This window comes from Dermochelys coriacea, chromosome 3 (assembly GCF_009764565.3).
Source record: "Dermochelys coriacea isolate rDerCor1 chromosome 3, rDerCor1.pri.v4, whole genome shotgun sequence".
Lineage (NCBI taxonomy): Eukaryota > Metazoa > Chordata > Testudines > Dermochelyidae > Dermochelys > Dermochelys coriacea.
This window is the reverse complement of record NC_050070.1, coordinates 116859959-116873411: the sequence shown is the minus strand read 5'-3', so window position 1 is coordinate 116873411 and position 13453 is coordinate 116859959. Positions and strand designations below refer to the sequence as shown.

Here is a 13453-nt window from a genome sequence, read left to right as displayed (position 1 = left end):
GTTGTGCAGTTTTTCTTTGAGGATAAGGACTAAGAGGTCAGAGAAAGAGTGATAGTTTTGTGAAAAATGTTCTCCCACAGGTGATAAGGGTGTTTTTGTCTATTATCATTTTCCTGTGTGAGTTTATTCAAGAGCATAGTGAGTGTGATTTCACCCATATAGTTACTGGAGTATGTCAGGCACTGGATGATGTGCCCCACTTATTGTGATAGGTATGACCCATGGATCTTGAATGGGGTGTTGTCAGTGGTGGTGATCATAGTCATAGTGAAGAGATGTCTACAGGTTTTGCATCTGTTGTTCTGGCAGGGTCTGAGTGTGTTTCCCAGACCTGAGGAAGAGCTCTATGTAAGCTGAAAATCTTGTGTTTCTCACCAACAGAAGTTGGTCCAATAAAAAATATTATCTTACTTACTTTATGTCTCTTATATCCAACACAGCTACAACTGCATTGCAAACAAAAATAGTTTTTTTAACATTTACCATTGTACCAAGATAACTCTGCAAAAATAAAAATTGCAACAACAGTGCAAATCGCCCACCTTATTAGTGCCTTTGTAACACACCACAGGTCTGCAGATGTTGCTTGTGACTCTCAGGCATCACTGTGCCTATGAAGAAGCCAATATCTGACATGTGCACACACTGCCATTGTTTCATTTTGTTATTTTTAAAAAGGCAGGAATAAGGGGACAGTTAACCAGATTGTGTCCCTTGCATCATCCCATTAAGGGGGATGGAGTTTATCTCCTGGAAAAGGCCGTGGGGTCCATCCCCCAAACCTGCAGGTTCTAGCCATGTTCTCAGAGGCACTCTGCTGCTGCACCAGCTCTGGCCTCTAGCACTTGCCCCCTCTACCTTCCCCCCCACACACATGCTCACTCTTATTGTAGCTGCCCCTAGAATTCCTGAGGGGGCTCCAAGGAAAAAATAATACAGCCCTGGGGGCTGGTTGGGGAAGGATGGTGCCGCTGAGGTAGGTGGCTGCGCCCTCTACTGTAGGAGAAGGGGGAGCTCCATGATTAGAGGGGACCCTCTGAGCCTGGAATTTAAGGGAAGGGATCTTGCCATATTCTGTTTACAGTATATTTTTTCACTATAATGCTTGCACTTATAGTCAGTACAGCAGACGGTGCTGTCCCACGAGCCTTCGATAAAATCAGTGACTGAAAAAGGAGAAGCCCTTCTTGAACTTGTGCATGACGTTACTTTAGGGGACAACATTCAGAAACTTCAGTCCAATTACCAGGAACTCTGCAATGTGGCAAAGGTAAAAGAAATCAGCAAGGGAGCTGTGGGATCCTTTCATGTCACTAACACATAATATGAGAAATGTTTTGGGTTTTTTTCCAATTTAAAGGGTTGAGGTTTTTTCCTGCGGGTGACATTTCATCCCCATGCAGAGGGCTGGCAAAAGCCCCCTTATGTGGCGTTTACAAGGTACACTGGATCTCATGTGAGCTTTCTGCAGTGAGGTAAATTATTACTTAAGTAAATATCACAAAGCTCAAATGAGTATTGAGGTACTAGGGGAGAAGTCTCCTCTTGAAACTTGCAGCTTAAAGGAGAGTGGTTAAAAGCTATCAGTGACCACTCTGAACTTGAAGAGTGGGCCAACTCTATCAGGAACGAGCCTATGATCTTAGAGAAGTGCCTCCACTTAGCAAAGGAATTCTCAGACAAGCACAAGGCACAGATGTGTGTCTAATCGTCTCATGCATAAAAATAGTTTCCCGAGTAAATGACACTTCAAAAGTAAAAATGTCCTTGAATCATATCAACTTGTACAGTGTTCCTGCCAGATCTCACAAGCTAGGCATGGCTGAGATCACAAAGGAAAATTTACTTAAGTAATTTTAATTAATTAGTTAATGAACATATGAAAAGTTTGAGTAGCAGCCGTGTTAGTCTGTATTCACAAAAAGAAAAGGAGGACTTGTGGCACCTTAGAGACTAACAAATTTATTTGAGCATAAGCTTTCGTGAGCTACAGCTCACTTCATCAGATGCATTTTCCACCAAATGCATCCGATGAAGTGAGCTGTAGCTCACGAAAGCTTATGCTCAAATAAATTTTAGTCTCTAAGGTGCCACAAGTACTCCTTTTCTTTTACTGAGTATATAATACTTTGAAAATGTAATGCTGATATATCTATATATATAATGTGTTATTCCTAAAGCTCTTCACAGGGGATGCCTCCAACAGTACTAAGCTACAGTAAAACTGTATAGTGTCCCTTTAATTGCTATTCCATCTTCCCCTGGCGGACAAAGAGAGAATCAAATCTGTGGATGTCGTTTTGTTGTGTGAGTTGTAATTTATAGGAACAAAATGACGCTTCTCTGAATGATTTTTATTGTGTTAGATTTGTTGTTTGGCAACCTGGGTGATTTCAACTCTAGCATATATACATGAATTTAAACAGAAAAAAAATCCACAGTAAAATATATTTTAAAAGGACACTATCATTTTAAAAGTTACATTCTTGTCTGTTGTTTTTTCTACTATAATTACAAGTAACGTGTGCGATTACTGTAAGTGACAAGGATTAACTACATTTCAAGTTGATAGTCGCCCTTTTAAAAAAAAAAACCCTCAATTTTCTTTATCATTAATATTTTTGTACTTTTTTTTTAATTGTGCCCAACCCATACTAATGCAAGAAGTTCTGATGTGTTCATTGTGCTCTAGACATATAACCACTACTCCTATGAATAAATAGTTTGCAGGATCAGTCTCTTAGTAACTTTTCAGGTTTCAAAGCAATTTTTGACATTTTTTCTCTTGTAAGTGTCTCTAAAATTGTATTTCGGTTTATATGGTCCCAAAGGCACATGTTGAAAGCTTGGAGGTGAAAGTAAAAGAGCATGAAGATTATAATAGTGACTTACAAGAAGTGGAAAAGTGGTTGTTACAGATGTCCAGCAGGCTGGTCAGTCCTGACCTTATGGAGAGCAGCAGCGTAGAAATAATAACTCAGCAACTAGCCAACCACAAGGTAGGTTTTGTGTTTATCACATGTCATTTACTCAGTAAAAAATAAAAAAATATTACTCCAGCAATTCACCATCTCAGTTCTGGAGCTCTAACTTTATCACCCTTTTTTTGTATGTACTTGAATATCTGTAACATTGACTAGGTTAACAAGAATAACTTGATGCACTCACTGTCTACATCCAGATCAGTGTGTTTCTGATTCATGTCGCCTTCAATGAGCAGCAGTGACATAATGTGAAAGTTATGTATATATGTCTTAATTTTGTATTCGATTTTCTCTATTTCATGCTGAGAAGAAATAGACCTCAAGAGGCAGAGTTGGGCCCTCCTATCCCGGGACACTATTGATTCCTAACTCTTGGGAGGACAAAAACCTCCTAGTTTTTAGAAGAGTTTGTATTATAATTCTCTCGTTATTAGGTTGTAAAATACCCTCAAATACTCTCATGGAAGGCATAATTATTGCTAGCAACCCACAGCTGTGGTTAGTACACAATGAAGTTAGAGAGTCAAAATCCTAGCCTCAAAATGCCTTCAAACTATGGACCAGATAACGATGTCCTAACTTACTTTTTGGTTAGTATGTTACTCCTTAAATAGTTTCATTGTGTGAAATCCTGGTTCCCTTGAAGTCAATGGCATAATTCCTATTTACATCAATAGGGCCAGGATTTCATCCATTGTTCTTAATGGGACCACTTTTGGATTAATTACTGTCAACATCAAAATCTGACCCTAATATTAGATTTGACATGAAAAAGGGGTGATAAGCAGTAACAGATGGGGACTGTTGACAAGGAAAAATGAAAGTTACTCAATTTAGGACACAGCACATCATGTTGGTTCATTTAAGATGTTTGTAATATGTCTAGAGGATACCTATATATGTGAATTTGCTGTATTCTGTTGATTAAGTGACAGACTGGGATCTCTTGGGTGACGAAGGCTTTAAGACAGATTGTACAGTCTAATATCTGGAATGTAACCGTTTTCTTATGAAATCTAATCACAAATACATTTAAGAAAAATATTCAAACATATGAGTTGCTTTAAGAACACATCACTTGGAAGTGGTTTTACTATCGAAGAATTTCTTTTGTGTTTTTTTTTAACTTTTTTTTTTTTAAGGCAATGATGGAAGAGATTGCAGGATTTGAAGACCATTTGAGCAGCCTTAAAAATAAAGGTGACTATTTGATCAATCGATGTGCAGAACATCTTCAAGCAAAATTTAAGCAAAACACACACACTCATCTGCAGGGGACAAAAGACAGTTATTCAGCCATATGTAGCACAGCTCAGAGAGTAAGTCCTTTTGTTTTAAAAAAAAAATGTACATCGGATATAACTATAAGCAACATGCTGGTTATGTACAGTATTGTAGTAATTCTGTGCAGGATGGGAATAATGTATTAGAATTTCTGAAATAATTTGTTTCATGAAATTGTTTAAAAACTGACTCTACAGTTTACTAATGTAGCTGTGCCACCATTCCTTATGCTACAGATAAATTGATTAAAGTGGCCATTTTTTGTCATAATTTGTACTCCACATAAGCCCAGATTGATTTAAAATCCCTATTTAAGGGGGTATGCAAATTTATTATTAATGTAAAATCCGAGAAACATGGTCTCCACCCAGGAAGGGACTAAGTTTTTTTTTTTTTTTTTTTTTTCATCAAATTTTAAAAAAAGAGTTTGACTGTATTTTATTATTAAAGCATAAAGGTTAAGTTTGGCTGGCTAAATAAATAAATGAAATCCACGTGTATAGCTCCATGCAGTTTATAATAAAAGGTGTTAAAAATCAGCTGAGGTCAAAGTTCTATTGAAATGTATTTGTTTTAAGCAAGCTTAGGTTTAGATTGAATCATATAGGCGCAGATTCTGCAAACACTTGCCCACTCGCTTCACTTTACGCAGTATGAATTGTCCCACTGAAGTCAATGGAATTGTTCACAGTGTGTAAAGTGAAACATGTTGGTAATTCTTGACAGGATTGGGGCAGTAGTGAAGTCTGTTTCAACTCTTTTTAGAGTGAAATTCACCCTATGAAGACAACCTTGTGTGGGGGCCCTCTTCATTGGGGTGAACTTCATACTTAGTGCCAGCAGTTTAGGAACATCCATCACTAGCAACTGATGATGTGCTAGGAAATTCTATCTTCCCTGGCACAATGGAAGAGTCTTAGCTTGGCCATCCTGTTGATCCAGTTAGCAGAAAGTACCATTTTCTTTAAAAAAGGGGTGGGTGGGGGTGTGTGTGTGTGCAGAAAAGACATAAAATGAAAAGTAATGAATAAAGATACAAAAAACCCCTAATAATCACTTCATTCCATCTTTTTTTCCCCTCCTAAAATCTCTGGGCTACACAGTGTCTGTTTCCTCCTCAAGTGTCCAAGACACGGTGAGAGCATCAGGTGCTTTCCTCCGTCTTGCACCCCTGACTTCACGGGGCAAGACACCACTGCAGGGTTTTCTCTCACAAGACTCCACAGTGTTACGGCTTCCAGTCCCCCTTGGCAGTAGAACCATGGTTCTGCCTCTCTGTACGTGCCAGCATATCTGATCAATCATAAAAGGGAGTGTGCAATGCACTCCCTACGTAGATTTAACTAACTATGGCATGGTGGGTTGCCCCAGAAAGCATAATGCCCCCCAGATCTCTGCACTGTCTGCCCACACAGAGATGGACATACAAGGTATAACCAAGCCTTTATTTGAAAATTTCTCTATTAAAAGTCCAGAGCTTAAATTTTCAACACCTAATGAAGCATCATTGAACAAATTGACAGTAGCATATGCTTTCCCGTTAAGAAAAATAAATATTAACATGCCAAATAAGCAACAGTCATCACCATTCAGAGTTATTAATCTAAACTCCCTGAAAAGTGTGTGAAATTGCCTCATCCTATTCAATTAAAGTATATTGCATTATATTTGGTGGGGATAACTTGGTGGGGATAACTCACATGACTGGAGTACAGTCATGGATGGTTATAAACTGTTCAGGAAGGACAGGCAGGGCAGAAAAGGTGGGGGAGTAGCACTGTATGTAAGGGAGCAGTATGACTGCTCAGAGCTCCGGTACGAAACTGTGGAAAAACCTGAGTGTCTCTGGATTAAGTTTAGAAGTGTGTGCAACAAGAGTGATGTCATGGTGGGAGTCTGCTATAGACCACCGGACCAGGGGGATGAGGTGGATGAGGCTTTCTTCCGGCAACTCACGGAAGCTACTAGATCGCATGCCCTGATTCTCATGGGTGACTTTAATTTTCCTGATATCTGCTGGGAGAGCAATACAGCGGTGCATAGACAATCCAGGAAGTTTTTGGAAAGCGTAGGGGACAATTTCCTGGTGCAAGTGCTAGGGGAGCCGACTAGGGGGAGCGCTTTTCTTGACCTGCTGCTCACAAACCGGGTAGAATTAGTGGGGGAAGCAAAAGTGGATGGGAATCTGGGAGGCAGTGACCATGAGTTGGTTGAGTTCAGGATCCTGACGCAGGGAAGAAAGGTAAGCAGCAGGATACGGACCCTGGACTTCAGGAAAGCAGACTTTGACTCCCTCAGGGAACAGATGGCCAGGATCCCCTGGGGGACTAACATGAAAGGGAAGGGAGTCCAGGAGAGCTGGCTGTATTTCAAGGAATCCCTGTTGAGGTTACAGGGACAAACCATCCCGATGAGTCGAAAGAATAGTAAATATGGCAGGCGACCAGCTTGGCTTAATGGTGAAATCCTAGCGGATCTTAAACATAAAAAAGAAGCTTACAAGAAGTGGAAGGTTGGACATATGACCAGGGAAGAGTATAAAAATATTGCTCGGGCATGTAGGAAAGATATCAGGAGGGCCAAATCGCACCTGGAGCTGCAGCTAGCGAGATGTCAAGAGTAACAAGAAGGGTTTCTTCAGGTATGTTGGCAACAAGAAGAAAGCCAAGGAAAGTGTGGGCCCCTTACTGAATGAGGGAGGCAAGCTAGTGACAGAGGATGTGGAAAAAGCTAATGTACTCAATGCTTTTTTTGCCTCTGTTTTCACTAACAAGGTCAGCTCCCAGACTGCTGTGCTGGGCATCACAAAATGGGGAAGAGATGGCCAGCCCTCTGTAGAGATAGAGGTGGTTAGGGACTATTTAGAAAAGCTGGACGTGCACAAGTCCATGGGGCCGGACGAATTGCATCCGAGAGTGCTGAGGGAATTGGCGGCTGTGATTGCAGAGCCCTTGGCCATTATCTTTGAAAACTCGTGGCGAACGGGGGAAGTCCCGGATGACTGGAAAAAGGCTAATGTAGTGCCCATCTTTAAAAAAGGGAAGAAGGAGGATCCTGGGAACTACAGGCCGGTCAGCCTCACCTCAGTCCCTGGAAAAATCATGGAGCAGGTCCTCAAAGAATCAATCCTGAAGCACTTAGAGGAGAGGAAAGTGATCAGGAACAGTCAGCATGGATTCACCAAGGGAAGGTCATGCCTGACTAATCTAATCGCCTTTTATGATGAGATTACTGGTTCTGTGGATGAAGGGAAAGCAGTGGATGTATTGTTTCTTGACTTTAGCAAAGCTTTTGACACGGTCTCCCACAGCATTCTTGTCAGCAAGTTAAGGAAGTATGGGCTGGATGAATGCACTATAAGGTGGGTAGAAAGCTGGCTGGATTGTCGGGCTCAACGGGTAGTGATCAATGGCTCCATGTCTAGTTGGCAGCCGGTGTCAAGTGGAGTGCCCCAGGGGTCGGTCCTGGGGCCCGTTTTGTTCAATATCTTCATAAATGATCTGGAGGATGGTGTGGATTGCACTCTCAGCAAATTTGCGGATGATACTAAACTGGGAGGAGTGGTAGATACGCTGGAGGGGAGGGATAGGATACAGAAGGACCTAGACAAATTGGAAGATTGGGCCAAAAGAAATCTAATGAGGTTCAATAAGGATAAGTGCAGGGTCCTGCACTTAGGATGGAAGAATCCAATGCACCGCTACAGACTAGGGACCGAATGGCTCGGCAGCAGTTCTGCGGAAAAGGACCTAGGGGTGACAGTGGACGAGAAGCTGGATATGAGTCAGCAGTGTGCCCTTGTTGCCAAGAAGGCCAATGGCATTTTGGGATGTATAAGTAGGGGCATAGCGAGCAGATCGAGGGACGTGATCGTTCCCCTCTATTCGACACTGGTGAGGCCTCATCTGGAGTACTGTGTCCAGTTTTGGGCCCCACACTACAAGAAGGATGTGGATAAATTGGAAAGAGTACAGCGAAGGGCAACAAAAATGATTAGGGGTCTAGAGCACATGACTTATGAGGAGAGGCTGAGGGAGCTGGGATTGTTTAGTCTGCAGAAGAGAAGAATGAGGGGGGATTTGATAGCTGCTTTCAACTACCTGAAAGGGGGTTTCAAAGAGGATGGCTCTAGACTGTTCTCAATGGTAGCAGATGACAGAACGAGGAGTAATGGTCTCAAGTTGCAATGGGGGAGGTTTAGATTGGATATTAGGAAAAACTTTTTCACTAAGAGGGTGGTGAAACACTGGAATGCGTTACCTAGGGAGGTGGTAGAATCTCCTTCCTTAGAGGTTTTTAAGGTCAGGCTTGACAAAGCCCTGGCTAGGATGATTTAACTGGGACTTGGTCCTGCTTTGAGCAGGGGGTTGGACTAGATGACCTTCTGGGGTCCCTTCCAACCCTGATATTCTATGATTCTATGATTCTATTCTATGATTCTATGATATTTCTAGAATACGATGTAGCTGAAGTACAAAAACAGGATACTATGGATATTATACTAGACTGATTTTGTGTTTTTAAAGCATCTGAAGTTTGAATAAGATTAGAGAATTTAATGTGCACTAGGGAACTTCTAGTGCTTGCCAGCAAGTTCCACCATGGTACAGTTAGTGCACCATGATGCAGACTAAGGCACCGTGTAGATAAGCCCTTAGTTTCTCTTGAAAATTTTACCTAATATCTGAAAAATACAGCTTGGTTGGAGTTTGAGAGACCTGCATTTTATATTCTCTTCCTTTTTTTAATATCGGTGTCAGAAGTGTCGATGACTTTACTGTTCTTTTTATTCTAGGTGTACCAGAGTTTGGAACATGAACTCCAGAAGCATGTTAACCATCAGGATACTCTACAACAGTGTCAGGCTTGGCTCTCTACAGTTCAGCCAGAGTTAAAACTAAGCATGTGGCCACCTTTCAGCCTGGCAGATGCAGTTAAGCAGGTAAAAGTTGTACACATGAGCAGCATTTTGAGCAAACTGGGTTTATACACTCAATTATCCTTTTTGGTGTGAATCCAAGTAAGTGCTTAATATTAGCAGAAAACTGCTTCTGTGGCTCTTCACTCATGGAAACTTCAGAGCCTCACTGGCTACTCGCAGTTCCAAGGGTTAAATGTTCATGCACTAGGGGCAGCCTAATGCAGTTTTAGGCACCGTGCACCTACTCCATCCTAGGACTGTGTGACTCTTGCTAGCCCAGCATCATAAATGAAAATAAGATATTTGAACATAAAGTTGAGCAACTCAATAAATGTGCTCAGAGATTTCATTGTAGAGCTTAACACCGAGTTTCCCTGTCTGCCTACCCACCCATCTATCCATCTGTCTATTTATGTTCTTGTACCAGCCCCATTACAGTGGTGTCATTGGCACATAGTGGTGTCATGGGAAAATTTTTTAAAAGGTTTCAGCCTGAGGTTATTGGGTTGTCCCTGGCTGACAGCTTTCTTGTGGTGGTCTGCCAGGGAAAGGAAGCAAGGAGATATGTAGGCTCCCCAAACCTCACATGAAAGTATGGGACTTGAAAAAATGCATCCCATCCACACGCTCCAATAGACACCAAACAGTGAAGGGTGGCAGAAACTCTCCTTTTCACGGCACATCAGCACTTGAAAGTTGGTACAGAAGATCTGTCCCCAGATGCTTCCAGGATTTTTTTATTTTATTTTGAAGCGCAGAAGGCCAAGTTCAAAGCTGATCAATTCCTCTACCCACAGCTGCACAGGGGAGTTCTCTCAGATCCTAGAACCACTGAAAATAACGCTGGCTGTTGGATAGGAATACTGACTGTCCCAACCATAAGGACTAGGAGACCTTGGTAGCAATGGTGATAATGATGATATAAATGACAGGACAGGTAGATAGTGGAGTGAAGAAACTGGGGAGCTCATGTATGAATTTCCGCATCTCCAGACAGCTACATGCTTTGCAACCATCACACTGGAGTTGTGGCGGGGTGGCCTCCATAGTCATCCAACCATTCTCTATGGTGGGGCCAGTTATGGGAGATGGCTTTTCTGTAGGATACAGATTCCTTACCAGCCACACATGACTTTAGTAGGCAAGTTTTAGTGCTGTGCTCTGTCAACCTGAAATGAAAGGTTTCAGAGTAGCAGCCGTGTTAGTCTGTATTCACAAAAAGAAAAGGAGTACTTGTGGCACCTTAGAGACTAACAAATTTATTTGAGCATAAACTTTCGTGAGCTACAGCTCACTTCATCGGATGCATTCAGTAGAAAATACAGTGGGGAGATTTATATACACAAAAACAGAGAACATGAAACAATGGGTTTTATCATACACACTGTAAGGAGAGTGATCACTTAAGATGAGCTATTACCAGCAGGAGGGGGGCGGGGGGAAGGAAGAAAACTTTTTGTGGTGATAATCAAGGTGGGCCATTTCCAGCAGTTTACAAGAATGTCTGAGGAACAGCGGGGGGTTGGGGGGGATAACATGGGGAAATAGTTTTACTTTGTGTAATGACCCCTCCACTCCCAGTCTCTATTCAAGCCTAAATTAATTGTATCCAGTTTGCAAATTAATTCCAATTCAGCAGTCTCTCCTTGGAGTCTGTTTTTGAAGTTTTTTTGTTGAAGGATAGCCACTCTCAGGTCTGTGATCGAGTGACCAGAGAGATTGAAGTGTTCTCCAACTGGTTTTTGAATGTTATAATTCTTGACGTCTGATTTGTGTCCATTCATTCTTTTACGTAGAGACTGTCCAGTTTGGCCAATGTACATGGCAGAGGGGCATTGCTGGCACATGATGGCATATATCACATTGGTAGATGCGCAGGTGAACGAGCCTCTGATAGTGTGGCTGATGTGATTAGGCCCTATGATGGTGTCCCCTGAATAGATATGTGGACAGAGTTGGCAACGGGCTTTGTTGCAAGGATAGGTTCCTGGGTTAGTGGTTCTGTTGTGTGGTGTGTGGTTGCTGGTGAGTATTTGCTTCAGGTTGGGGGGCTGTCTGTAAGCAAGGACTGGCCTGTCTCCCAAGATCTGTGAGAGTGATGGGTCGTCCTTCAGGATGGGTTGTAGATCCTTGATGATGCGTTGGAGAGGTTTTAGTTGGGGGCTGAAGATGATGGCTAGTGGCGTTCTGTTATTTTCTTTGCTGGGCCTGTCCTGTAGTAGGTGACTTCTGGATACTCTTCTGGCTCTGTCAATCTGTTTCTTCACTTCAGCAGGTGGGTATTGTAGTTGTAAGAATGCTTGATAGAGATCTTGTAGGTGTTTGTCTCTGTCTGAGGGATTGGAGCAAATGCGGTTGTATCGTAGAGCGTGGCTGTAGACAATGGATCGTGTGGTGTGATCTGGGTGAAAGCTGGAGGCATGTTGGTAGGAATACCAGTCAGTAGGTTTCTGGTATAGGGTGGTGTATGTGAGCATCGCTTATTAGCACCGTAGTGTCCAGGAAGTGGATCTCTTGTGTGGACTGGTCCATGCTGAGGTTGATGGTGGGATGGAAATTGTTGAAATCATAGTGGAATTCCTCAAGGGCTTCTTTTCCATGGGTCCAGATGATGAAGATGTCGTCAATGTAGCGCAAGTAAAGTAGGGGCATTAGGGGATGAGAGCTGAGGAAGCGTTGTTCTAAGTCAGCCATAAAAATGTTGGCATACTGTGAGGCCATGCGGGTACCCATCGCAGTGCCGCTGATTTGAAGATATATACATTGTCCCCAAATGTGAAATAGTTATGGGTGAGGACAAAGTCACAAAGTTCAGCCACCAGGTTAGCCGTGGCATTATCAGGGATACTGTTCCTGTTGGCTTGTAGATAGCTGGGAGAGCTGGTAGCATAGGGCCTGAGGAGGGAGTCTATATAGCCAGACAATCCTGCTGTCAGGGTGCCAATGCCTGAGATGATGGGGCGTCCAGGATTTCCAGGTTTATGGATCTTGGGTAGCAGATAGAATACCCCAGGTTGGGGTACCAGGGGTGTGTCTGTGTGGATTTGTTCTTGTGCTTTTTCAGGGAATTTCTTTAGCAAATTGTGTAGTTTCTTTTGGTAATCCTCAGTGGGATTAGAGGATAATGGCTTGTAGAAAGTAGTGTTAGAGAGCTGCCTAGTAGTGGGGGGTGGGAATAACATGGGGAAATAGTTTTACTTTGTGTAATGTCTCTACATAAAAGAATAAATGGACACAAATCAGACGTCAAGAATTATAACATTCAAAAACCAGTCGGAGAACACTTCAATCTCTCTGTCACTCGATTACAGACCTGAGAGTGGATATTCTTCAACAAAAATCTTCAGAAACAGACTGCAAGGAGAGACTGCTGAATTGGAATTCATTTGCAAACTGGATACAATTAACTTAGGCTTGAATAGAGACTGGGAGTGGATGGGTCATTACAAAAAGTAAAACTATTTCCCCATGTTATTCCCCCACCCCACGCCGTTCCTCAGATGTTCTTGTCAACTGCTGTAAATGGCTCACCTTGATTATCACCACAAAAGGTTTTCTTCTTTTCCCCTCCACCTTTCTGTTGGTAATAGCTCATCTTAAGTGATCACTCTCCTTACAGTGTGTATGATAATACCCATTGTTTCATGTTTTCTGCGTATATAAATCTCCCCACTGTATTTTCTACTGAATGCATCCGATGAATTGAGCTGTAGCTCACAAAAGCTTATGCTCAAATAAATTTGTTAGTCTCTAAGGTGCCAGAAGTCATCCTTTTCTTTTAACCTGACGTGAATTATCTCTGGTCTTGTACAGCTTGTATATCCATCTGACAATATCTTTATCTGAGATCTGATTTCGGATGCACCCATGAAGAATCACTCTCATACAAAAATTACCTTAAGGAATTTTCCATGTCCCGTGCCCTTTTTGTGGATTTTGACCTCTTCTGGGTTTTTTTTTCCCCATACAGAAAGGAAGTGTGAACTAAGGTGTTGTCATAGGACTCTGATACCTTAGAAAGTAATTTGAAATTGTTGTTGTTGTTTCATTTTTACTTGATTATTTTTAATACTTAACTATTTTGCATAAATTTTGAGCCCTGGATTAAAATTGAACTGATTTGAAGCTGCACATTCAGAAATTTAGGGTCATATCACCTACATCTAGTAGTGGAGGGGACTCATGCCAGAGATTATGGCTGGGCAGGATAGGGAAGGAGAAAGTACCACCCCTGTAGCATTGTTTTTCCCTTCCCTTGCGCCTC

At 42.1% G+C, this 13453-nt stretch overlaps 1 protein-coding gene across 1 annotated transcript in view; it reads left to right on the top strand.

Annotated features, from left to right (window-relative positions):
• Positions 1 to 13453, top strand: part of SYNE1 (spectrin repeat containing nuclear envelope protein 1) — a 507598-nt gene that overhangs the window by 283681 nt on the left and 210464 nt on the right. Inside the window, 4 exon segments of the mRNA XM_043511213.1 lie at positions 1118 to 1270; positions 2832 to 2999; positions 4127 to 4303; positions 9064 to 9210. Coding sequence (XP_043367148.1) covers positions 1118 to 1270; positions 2832 to 2999; positions 4127 to 4303; positions 9064 to 9210 — 645 coding nt within the window.